The following is a 12,453-nucleotide window of genomic DNA, read 5'->3' as shown; positions in this document are numbered from 1 at the left end:
TAATTGTAAAATAAAAAAAAGTAGATAAATATATATATATATATATATATATATATTACGTTAACTCATTCTAATTTAATATTACATCTAAAAATATATCAATATTCATTTTAATAATTTTTTATTTAATATATTAAATTTATACTTTAATATATTGAGTTTATTTATAATTAATATAGAAAGGTATAATAGTTTGATATACTTTTTCAAATATTAATTTTAGATATTATCAAATTAATTGAAATATTGAATACTTAAAGTTAAAAGATGTTTTTGTTTGTTAATTCAACTAGTATTTATATATTTTGTGCATTTGCACGAAAAATAATATAAAAAATCGTGAAAAAAATATTACTCTAAAAATGTGATAACATTTTTTATTTTATTTATAACCGTTTTAAGTTTATGAACATGTCAACTAACAATTCTACTAAAGTATCCAATTACTTTCACATTACAGAACAATTTTTAAAACAATTTATATAATTTGATTTCTCAACTCAATTATTTTGAAAAAGAAAATTTAAAAAATAATAATTTAAATATATATAATTATAAATTTAAATGTAAATATATTAATTAATTAAAATAAAATAACTGAGTTTAAATAAGAAAATAAGTTAATTTGAAATGGTTAAAAAAAACTAATTAATTAGAATTGGTCTAAAATGTGAAAGAAATTTAAGCAAATTAGAGTGTCATGGAGTCCCACTCACGGCCCATCTTTTCTCACTTCTAAATCTCTCTCTCTCTCTTTAAACGGTAGAATGCTTCTTCTTCTCAATATTCCCCCAAACCACAATGAAACCAAAACCCCAGCAGCACCATCACATGATATCCGTAACCGCCAATGACTGCTCAACAACCGAAACCTGCATTTCTACTTCCTCCCCGCCTCCGTCGTCGTCCCGTAACCACCAGCTCGACTCCGATCATTTCCGTCGGCGACGGCGCAGTCCTTCCAGATCGCGGTCATTTTTCAGCCGCCGTAGCTCCCTTTACTTCCTTCTCTTGCCTCTTTTTCTATACACATGCGAATTTTTCATGTGCATCGGTCCTTTCTACTCAGTAGTAGTGCACCCTAATCCTTTGCCCGGTTCAGTCTACCGGAGCCAGGAACTCTTCCAGAGACTCTGGAACGATATTCAGTCGGAAAATTCCTCTACCATTCAGGTTTGTTTTTCTGCAATTCCATTCTTCTCATTCCACTTTTTTCTATTTTATTTTATTTTATTTTATTTTATTTGTTTACGGTAGTATTATTGAGAATGCCAGATACCTCAGAAATTGAAAACTGTAGGACAGAGATAGCAGAAATAAATTGAAGTAAAGAATGTCAAATCACCTAATGAACTTTTACTAAATGATTAAATTGGCTCCAAACTGTTGAAAGGGTTATTTTGGGTTTTGTAAAAAAAAAAAAACTTCATTGATAAAATTGTTAATTATTTAGATTTTTAATTTATTAAATTACTATAATATTTTAAAAAAAATTTATAAAAATAAAGTAAAAGTATTTTAATATTTTTATTAATAAAATAAGTAATTTAATAGTTAAAAGGAGAGTTATAGGATAGAGATCAAATTTATAAATAAATCTTTTTTAAAAAAAAACTTTAAAACCCATATCAAATGATCTTAAGGGCTCAGGGATTTATAAGTTTTTTCTTAAAAAAAATCTATTTTAAAAATTTTGAAAAAAAATCAATTTTTTGGATTAATTTCAAACACTATATATTTTTTATTTTATTTTCCCTTCTTTTTTTAGATTAATAAATAATAATTGTAATAAATATAAAGAGTGGTTAAATAAAAAAAATGATGGTTATATTTTAGATAAAAAAAAAAATTAAAACAACATAAAAACTCAAAAGATCAAAAAATATTTTAAACTTATATCCTTAACTTATCATTAGAAGTTTGTTTGATTTTGGTTATATGGAGGTTTTGTTTGGGGTTTTGTTCAACCTATAATATTTTTATTATTATTTTAAATTTTATATAGTAAAATAAGAATGTTTTAGTATTTTAATTGATAAGATAAATGATTTGATTGTTAAAATAATAATAATAATAATAATAATAATAATAATGTATTAGAAAAAGATTTATAAAAAAAAAACTAAATAAAATTCTAAAACCAATATCAAACTATCTCTATTATATCAAATAAGACAATATTAATCAATTTTGTTTTATATATATATATATAATAAAGGGACTTGATTAATGAAATATGTAAATGTTGAGAATTAGATGAACATCTTAAGAGTTGAAGGGCTACAATAAGTTCAGGGTGTTCTTTGACCTTTTGTTTCTATATATTCAAAGTTTGTGGCCCGCTTGTCGTGCAGATCACTATTTTTTTCATTTCCTCTAATCACGGTGCTTATTTTTTAGGTCAATTTAAATTTACTTTTCAATTATCTTAATTAAGAATTATCAATTCTGTTAACTCATATCCTTAATATCATGATCCCAACATTAAAATAAAATCATTTGTAACTCATATTAAAATAACACAAATATTTATATTTTCTTTTACTAATCTATGTATGCTATCTTTACCAAGAAAATTAATATAATTATTTGGCCAAATATGATTACAAAACTTTTTTTTGGTAGCTTAGTCTAAAATTTGTTTGTGTCTCATAATAAATCTCCAATATTTTTATAGAAAAAAAAATGTATTATAGGCTATTGTGTATAAAAGTAGTTCATCATTAATTATTTGGGAAATCTAGCCTAGGGAAGGGTTGAAAGCTAGTTTTAAATATCTTATACCTTTATTAGGCCTTCTCATACATTTGCTTGGGAATGGTTGAAAGCTAGTTTTAAATATTGCTTGGGAGTAAGAAAAACAAATATTTATTATGTATATTTTATTAAGATAAATGTTTATGTATAATTTTTGAACTAAAATATGTATATTTTTAAAATTTTAACCATGTTCTGTTAGTAAGTTTGATGGTACGACCACTACTAAACCAGTCAACAGTTTTTAAGGCATCTTTGTTATAGTGTTTGGCTTCACATATGGGCATATGGCATTTCTTAAACAAGTAAAACTGTGTTTTTTTTTTTTTTTTTTCAGTTAGAGTCTGTTTGGAGATACAAGAGGAGAAAGCTGAAGGAAGAAAAGCTATGTCCAAAGATGAATACTGAAATGACTTTTGGTAACTAAATTAAAACATTCTCTCTCATTTTTTTGTGAAGAAAAAAAGCTTTCATTTCAGAAATTTTCTCTAATTTCAGGCAATGGCACGAATGGGCGTTATTTGGTTGTTGAAGTCAACGGTGGCCTCAATCAACAACGCTCAGCTGTATTTTTTTTTTTTTGTGATTCTAAATTTGTTTGGTTATGTATTTGTTCTTCTGATCTCTCTGATTTTTGGGGTTTAATGAGCAGATATGTAATGCTGTGGCTGTTGCTGCGCTTCTAGACGCGATATTAGTCATCCCTCGTCTCGAGTTCCATAATGTTTGGAGGGATCCAAGGCAAGTATATATATATAACTTTGCCATAATACCCTTCATTCCTTAATTTAAAAGACAAGAATTTAACCTCTTTTACTTGAGTTGTCCATCTGCTGTAAATGAGTTTCTAAACAATTGTATAGACCTTATTTGAAAACACTTTTGCTATTGAATTGGATCCTCATTTGACTAAATACATTGCTAGATTTACTCAAAAAATAGTGCATTTGCAGTAATTTCTTATCCTTATAAATAACTAATCTTCCTTTCATCTTTTCTTGTTCTACTGGATTATAAATATCAAAACTCATTTGTTTTGTTCTTTTTCTTCATACTCAGTGTGTTTAGTGATGTTTATGACGAGAGTCACTTCATAGAACTTCTGGATGGTTTGGTTAAAGTGGTTCATGATCTACCTGAGGAACTAATGGAAGTATATGATTCTAATATCAGCAACATACCAACTACACGTGTCCACGCTTGGGCTACAGCCAAATATTATCTTGAAGAAGTCAAGCCTATCCTCAATAAGCAGCAGTAAGTGATACCGTTTTTTATTGTATTCATCTCATGTATCTAATTGAACCTAAGAAACATAAGACATTATCTCGTGATTTGGTTTGCTTGTTGAATTTTTGTTATGTTGTTTTGTCAGTGAATCTGGATACATAAAGTCTTAATAATTGTTTGTTTATTGGATGCAGGGTTATCAGAATTGCTCCTTTTGCAAATAGATTGGCAATGAAGGTTCCACCCCATATTCAGCTTCTAAGATGCCATGCAAATTACAAGGCATTGAGATTCTCTCCTAAAATATCTACACTTGCTAAGAGAATAGTTAGTAAAATGATGGAGAAGAGCTCGAGTAAGAGTGGCAATTACATCTCAATTCACCTTCGATTTGAGGAGGTATGAGCTTACTTCATTTCCCCTTGAATGTTTTATTTCTTATGTGTAACAAGTTACCTTGTGATTGTTATAAAAAAAAAAAAGGATATGGTAGCTTTCTCATGTTGTGTATACAATGGAGGAGAGGCTGAAAAATCTGCTATGGACTCAATAAGAGAAAAGGGTTGGGGAAACAAATTCAAACGCAAAGACCGGGTCTTTTCTCCTGGTTTGAATCGGGTTGATGGAAAATGTCCTATGACTCCTTTGGAGGTTTGTTGTTTTTGAAAGAAAGAATTTTCCTTAAAAAGTGGATAAAATATGTAAAATGTTGTATCAGATGATAACAGAAATGTTTTTCTTTGTCAGCTAGGTTGGAATGATGCTTCGGGGTATGGGATTTGGAAATGACACTCCTGTTTATTTAGCTTCAGGGAAAATTTATCAAGAAGAACTATATTTGGCTCCTTTGAAGAAAATGTTTCCTTTGCTTCAGTCCAAGGAATCACTAACCTCCACTGACGAACTTGCTTCATTTGAGGTGTGTTATTATTCATTCAACAACTCCACCATAAAGCCACCACATGATGATTTTTTTACTTTTTTTACTCTTGTTATTTCTTGTAATAGGGTTATTCCTCTAGATTGGCCGCATTAGACTACATGGTGTGTTTATCTAGCGAGGTATTTGTTACCACACAAGGCGGCAACTTTCCACATTTCCTTATGGGCCACCGAAGGTTCCTATTTAATGGACACGCAAAGACTATCAAGCCTGATAAAAGCAAGCTTGTTCTTTTGTTTCAGGACATGAACATCAGGTACCGATACATATAAACATTTTATTGTGAAATTGAGTATACAAGGGGTTGACTGCATGCATTTACGAAATGGAAATTCATCTTTTGTTTTTGTTGCTATATTTTTTTTATAGTTGGAATGGTTTCAAGGATGAGTTGGGAAAGATGCTAGATGAAAGTGATCGAAAAGGAATAATGGTGTCTCGAGTTGGTAAGAGCAATAGAAAAGGTTCTGTTTTCTCGAATCCCTTGCCCGAATGTAAATGCCTATGGGAATCAAGAAATTCTTCATCCCAATTGGATGAGATATAGTCAACCAAACATATAAATTAGGATTTCCACCGGAAATACAAACTTTGACGTTTTTCTACCGGATTTCGTTTATACATTTATAAGTCGCCGCTTAATTGAACTCGAGAAATTAGGAAAGAAAAGTTTAGTTTAAACTTTTTAACTTTTATTTTCTAGAGATTTTTGATTGGTTCAATGTTTAGTTACTTACTGGAAAGAATTTCGGCGCTGCAGCCTGTCCGTCCAAATGAACTAAGAATATTCTGAAGTTGCTAGTTTCAAGCATTACATCACTGAGAAACCTTCAAGCATGATTTGAGATAAAATCAACTCCTAATCAAGCTCCAAGGGTCATGTCTAATTTTGTTCTTAAATGATGCTTCTAAATCTTACATTACATGACTATAAAGTAGACTATGAAGTCTTCGTGAGCATATCTGTCAATGAGCAAACCTGTCAATTTGATAATGAATATTTTAATATATCAATTTAAATTATTATTTTTATAAATTCAATTATTTATATTTATATGTTAATATTAATATTTATTATTATATTCTATTTCACATATTTTTTATTATTATTTTAGTGTAGTTACTTTCTATTGGGTGTGTATTTTCACATATAATTGATGATTGTACGGTGTGTAATCTCAATTAGACTTAATACATTAAGTCATGTCATAATTTGACAATCCTTTTTAAGATATGACAATATGAATTTAATTCTATACCTAAACCATTTTGGACGTTTCTAATAGTACATAATTGGGAGAAATTTGGTAATTTAATTCTTAATTAAATTTTGAGACTGAAGTAAAATCAAGGAGTTCCAAATCAGTGTATTCGAACCGCTATTGATAATCCACGAAAGACCATGGTTTTTGGGAGGTGTAGTCAAGAATGGCACATGAGACGGAGCAAATAATATAAATTATCAAATTTATAAAAATAATAATTTAAATTTATATATTAAAATATAAATGATAAATTTATAAAAACAATAATATATATATATATATATATATATAATATAATATAATAAAAATGAATTAAAAAAAACTGAAAAAAAAGAGGAGTAATGGGGCGGGAATTGAGGAGGGAGTGATTTGACATCAATTATTGGTTAGAAAAAATAAAAAAGTGTGAGGTGAGAAGATAGATAAGGTATTTTATTTTTTGACCAATCAAATTATGCTATGTCATTGTCTCTCCCATTCTTTCACTCAAATTCTCTACCTCAATCATTTCTCTTAAAAAGTGAATCCATAATAGTTTGGGAATTCATTCGAGATCAAACCCTCCGTTCAAGTCTGAACGAAGGGTATATATCGCCACGGTTTCTTTTTTAAACTCAAAATGTCAATTAAACTCTCTCACTACATTTCAATCACTTTTTACCACTCTCTTTTCTCTTCGATGCTTTCTCCTAAAAATGGGAATCCCAAAAAAGATGGTTAATTCAATACTCCTAATACATGTGGTGCCTTAATTCATTAAGAAAACGTCATAGAAAGAGAAAAAAATTAACAAATGAGGAAGATGATGCTTCACTTTTGTGTATATGTGTTACTTCATGAATGTGATACAATAGCATTGAATTAATCCAAAAAGACTGCCTTCATAGGAGAAAAAGGGATTTCGAAGAGTTCATGCTCAAGATCTTTTTTTATGTTAAAGGAGATTTTTTTTACTTTATTATAGGATGGATCTAATTAACTTGAAAACAAAACAACTTATTATTCTTAATTATTCTTAACTGTGCACACCCCTATTCAACGGAGTAACATAAAAGTCAGAGTCATCATAAGCGCCAAATAATGTGATATATTTACATCCACCATTCTATTTATCTAACTTCTCATCTAACACCCCAAAACTTCCGTACTGCCTTGCTACTTTTGTCGAAGCCTCCAACCAATTGCTGAGCTAGACCCATATATATATCATTACTTTTATCCCTTTAATTAATTTATTTATTATTATATATTTTTATTTTAGATATTATTATTATGAGAAATAATAGAGAGAGCGACGCTGGGGAAGCGACTCCTCAACGACCTCCGGCCTGGCTGCCAGAGTGAAAAAAAAAACACGTTGGATTAGAGAGAAAAAAAGGGCGTGCTCTTCTTCAGTTTTAATCAAATCATAGCCAGACTATGATCAAATCAAAGTATTCTCTTATCGAAAAAATTTACAAAAAACGAGCATTAGATTTCTCTCTCAATGAGAAACTCAAATCGAAGCAGACTACGACCTAAAAGACGACTACAACGAAGAATACCACCGAGAAAAAAACCACCGTGAAGTCCACTACGAAGAAGACGACTGTCGCGAACAAGACAACCATGAAGATGACAATCACCGAACTAAACTGTATTGTTATTTTTAACTTAAACTATAATGTATAAACTTAAGGTGAAGTGTAATGTCTAAACTTTAATATTATTTTTAAAACTAAAGTGTAATATCTGATAAACCGAGGTAAAATATTGGTAATATTGGAACCAAATTGTCTGAAACATTCCATATTGAGACTAAAATGGTCCAGAATATAGCCATGCTGAGGATGAAATAGTCCAGAACATTTCTATGTTGGAGACGAAATGATCCTTAACATGGTCATGTTAGTGACCAATTGGACTATTTTTAATTCATTTCCAATATAATGTATCAACCAAACAAAAGAATTAATTTTCAATATAAACAAATGATATTAATTTACAATTCATTTCATATACAATTTAGCAACCAAATAATGTTACAATGTTACAAATGGTATTAATTTACATTTTCTAACAGTGTAGTAACTTTCTTAAATTTTCAGGAAATTGGATATTCTCACCCTAAAGTCCTGGGTTAAAGCCCGTCATGCGGTAAGTTTTGTGCCTGGATGGTTAAATAGTTTAGTATGTTTGCACGCTACATGCTTAATCATTTGTCCCATTCATATCCCCTCTTCTAACCTAGTAGCAATAAGAGGTGGACATTCACCCTAAGATAATGGGTTTGAGCCCGTTATGCGTCTAGTTAAGTGTGTTTACGAGCTATGTGTGCTTAACCCCTTGTAACCACATTTTTTATATTTTCTAACATTGTAGCAACTTTCTTTAAATTTTCAGGAAATTGCTCCCTAAAATGGTCATGTTAGAGACCAATTAGTCCAGAACATGGCAATGTTTGGGAACAATTGAACTATTTTCAATTCATTTCCAATATAATGTATCAGCCAAACATTTTAAGTAATTTTAAATATAAAAAATGATATTAATTTACAATTCATTTCATATATAATGTAGCAACCAAAAATGTTACAATGTTACAAATGGTATTAATTTATATTTTCTAACAATGAAATAACTCTCTTTAACTTTTCAGGAAATTGGTCGCTAACATGGCCATGTTAGGAAACAATTGGTCCCTAACATTACCATGTTAGGGACCAATTGAACTATTTTCAAATCATTTTCAATATAATGTATCAACCAAACATTCTAAGTGATTTTCAATATAAACAAATGGTCTTAATTTACAATTCATTTCATATATAATGTAGCAAACAAACAATGTTACAATGTTACAAATGATATTAATTTATATTTTCTAATAATGTAGCAACTCTCTTTAATTTTTTAGGAAATTAAGTTATGTGCCTGGTTAATTGGTTAAGTGTGTTTGTGGGCTATGTGTTTAACCCTTGTGACCACATTTGTTTTTATATTTTCTAACAATGTAGCAACTTTTTTAATTTTTCAGGAAATTGGTCACTAAAATGGCCATGTTATGGACCAATTGGTCCAGAACATGACCATGTTAGGGAACAATTGAACTATTTTCACTTCATTTATAATATAATGTATCAACCAAATATTCAAAGTAATTTTTAATATAACAAATGATATTAATTTACAATTTATTTCATATATAATGTAGCAACCAAACAATGTTACAAATGGTATTAATTTACATTTTCTAACAATAAAATAACTCTCTTTAACTTTTCAGGAAATTGGTCGCTAACATGTCCATGTTAGGGAACAATTGGTCCATAACATTACCATGTTAGGGACCAATTGAGCTATTTTCAAATCATTTTCAATATAATGTATCAATCAAACATTTAAGTGATTTTCAATATAAACAAATGGTATTAATTTACAATTCATTTCATATATAATGTAGCAAACAAACAATGTTACAAATGATATTAATTTATATTTTCTAATAATGTAGAAACTCTCTTTATTTTTTTAGGAAATTAGTCTTTAACATGGCCATGTTAAGGACTAATTGGAGTATTTTCAATTCATTTCCAATATAATGTATCAACCAAACATTATAATTAATTTTCAATATAAACAAATGATATTAAATTACAAATAATTATGTAGAAACCAAACAATGTTACAATGTTATAAATGGTATTTATTTAAATTTTCTAACAATGTAGCGGTTCTTTTTAATTTTTCAGGAAATTTGTCCCTAATATGGCAATGTTAAGGAGCAATTGGTCCAGGACATGGCTCTGTTAGGGACTAATTGGTTCACAACTTGGCCATGTTAGGGAATAATTAGTCCATAACATGACCATGTTAGGGACCAATTGAACTATTTTTAATTCATTTCAAATATAATGTATCAACCAAACATTCTAAGTAATTTTCAATATAAATAAATATTATTAATTACAATTCATTTCATATATAATGTAGAAACCAAACAATGTTACAAATGATATTAATTTACATTTTCTAACAATTTAGCAACTCTATTTAATTTTTTCAAGAAATTGGTCTTTAACATGACCATATTCAGGACAAATTGGTCTTTAACATGACCATGTTAGGGACCAATTGGTCAAGAACATATCCATGTTAGGGATCAATTTGACTATTTTTAGTTCATTTCCAATATAATATATCAACCAAACATTCTAAGTAATTTTAAATATAAACAAATGATATTAATTTATAATTCATTTAATATATAATGTTGCAACCAAACAATGTTATTGTTACAAATAGTATTAATTTACATTTTCTAACAATGTAACAGCTCTCTTTATTTTTTTAGGAAAATGGTCCCTAACATGGCCATGTTAGGAACTAATTGGACTATTTTCAATTCATTCCCCATATAATGTATCAACCAAACATTCTAAGTAATTTTCACTATAAACAAATGGTTTTAATGTACAATTCATTTCATATATAATGTAACAACCAAACAATGTTACAATGTTACAAATGATATTTATTACATTTTCTAACATTGTAGCAACTCTCTTTAATTTTTTAGGAAATTAGATCCTAACATGGAAATGTTTTAGACCAATTGGTCCCTAACATGACAAATCTGTTGTCGAGAGCCGACGATAGTTACTTTTGTATACTCTACAAAAAATAAACTGATAGGATCGGTTTTATCGATAGAGACGGGGGTCTGACTATTGATGAAGGCTTATGAAAAACGGTTTAAAGGAAATCCTGTTAGGGATTTAATTCGCTTTCTATTCTACGCAAACTTTTGTAAACACTTGAAACATAATCAAGGAGGAATTGTTTACTTGAGTTTGAAACTCAAGATGAAGAATGAAAAGATGACAGAATTGAAAGAACACAACAATTTGTTTATGGATGTTCAGAGAAACTCTCATACGTCACCCCTTCTTCCAACCACCGGAAGGATTCACTATAAAATGATTCGAATCAAATACAATTTGCACACACTTGGCTCACTATTGAATAGAACACACTCTGTTCAATTTACAAGATGAAGAATATCACTCAGCTAATGGTGTTTTTGATTCTAGCTCTCTCTTGATTCACACACAGTACAATCAGGAAAGCAGCTTCACAATATGAATATTCAAAGGCTTGATTTCTCTTTGTAATTCCAGCAAGCAAGCAAGATGATCGAGAGATTGTGAATTAGCAAGACAGATTGTCCGTTGTCATTGAGATTTGATAAATACTGGGCAGAGACTAACGGTCGAATCTTTAGAATGATACGTGGCACTCTTCCATTAGAAAGCCTCCATTGTACGCAACAGGTTTTGAGCATAAGGATCGTGGTCGTACAATAACTGGTAGTGCGCCGAATATTCCATCAGGGATGTACCTGCAAAATAAGTAATATGAGAGAAATTCTCTTACGTGGTATTCATTGGTTGGTTGCATATAGCTATCGTACTAATCTTCACTAGAAAGTGGAGCATGAGTAGAGTACAACTATAGCACGTGGGTAGGCAGGTGCTAGCTTCAAGCATACTGCTTAAACATATCATTAGACGTATTTCAATTAGACGACCTCGTCTAATGAAATCAAACATCCCCGTCTAAGAGCAAAATCCATTAGACCGCTTGGTCTAATGGGATTAGACTTACGTCTAATTACAATCACTACAGACTAATCTGAAGGAGTTAGACTACACGTCTAACTTTCTCTAATTAGACTTCACGTCTAATTATTCACTAACCATTAGACTGCACGTCTAACTCCACTGAGTTAGACTGCACGTCTAACTCCACTGAGTTAGACTGCACGTTTAATTTCGGTTCTACTTCAGACTTGTCTGAAGGAGTTAGACTACACGTCTAACTTTCACAATCCATTAGACTGCACGTCTAACTCCACTAAGTTAGACTGCACGTCTAATTCCGCATTCATTAGACTGCACGTCTAATTCCACTAAGTTAGATTGCACGTCTAACTCCACTAAGTTAGACTGCATGTCTAATTCCGTATTCATTAGACTGCACGTCTAACTCCACTAAGTTAAACTGCATGTCTAATTCCGTTGTATACATTAGACTGCACGTCTAACTGCACTAAGTTAGACTGCACGTCTAATACCGTATTCATTAGACTGCACGTCTATCTCCACTGAGTTAGACTGCACGTCTAATTCCGTATACATTAGACTACATGTCTAACTCCAATAAGTTAGACTGCACGTCTAATTCCGTATACATTAGACTGCACGTCTAACTCCACTG

General features: G+C 30.1%; 1 protein-coding gene across 1 annotated transcript; it reads left to right on the top strand.

Annotated features, from left to right (window-relative positions):
* The first annotated feature begins 793 nt into the window (after nucleotides 1-793).
* On the top strand, nucleotides 794-5,488 carry LOC124915516 (O-fucosyltransferase 10-like). Its single transcript, XM_047456242.1, has 10 exons — nucleotides 794-1,173; nucleotides 3,095-3,176; nucleotides 3,256-3,323; nucleotides 3,410-3,498; nucleotides 3,817-4,014; nucleotides 4,182-4,386; nucleotides 4,471-4,638; nucleotides 4,739-4,906; nucleotides 4,996-5,186; nucleotides 5,300-5,488. The coding sequence occupies exons 1-10, from the start codon at nucleotides 802-804 to the stop codon at nucleotides 5,475-5,477; spliced, it is 1,719 nt and encodes a 572-aa protein (XP_047312198.1). The 5' UTR covers nucleotides 794-801; the 3' UTR covers nucleotides 5,478-5,488.
* The last annotated feature ends 6,965 nt before the right edge of the window (nucleotides 5,489-12,453 follow it).

This window comes from Impatiens glandulifera, chromosome 9 (genome assembly GCF_907164915.1).
Source record: "Impatiens glandulifera chromosome 9, dImpGla2.1, whole genome shotgun sequence".
NCBI lineage: Eukaryota > Viridiplantae > Streptophyta > Magnoliopsida > Ericales > Balsaminaceae > Impatiens > Impatiens glandulifera.
The sequence above is the reverse complement of the archived record's forward strand: the minus strand, read 5'-3'. Positions and strand labels throughout refer to the sequence as shown.

Coding starts and splice junctions, on each gene's coding strand:
- LOC124915516 (XM_047456242.1), top strand. CDS start 802: ATGAAACCAAAACCCCAGCAGCACCATCACATGATATCCGTAACCGCC. Junction 4,015..4,181: donor CCTATCCTCAATAAGCAGCA/GTAAGTGATACC, acceptor TATTGGATGCAG/GGTTATCAGAATTGCTCCTT. Junction 4,387..4,470: donor TTCACCTTCGATTTGAGGAG/GTATGAGCTTAC, acceptor AAAAAAAAAAAG/GATATGGTAGCTTTCTCATG.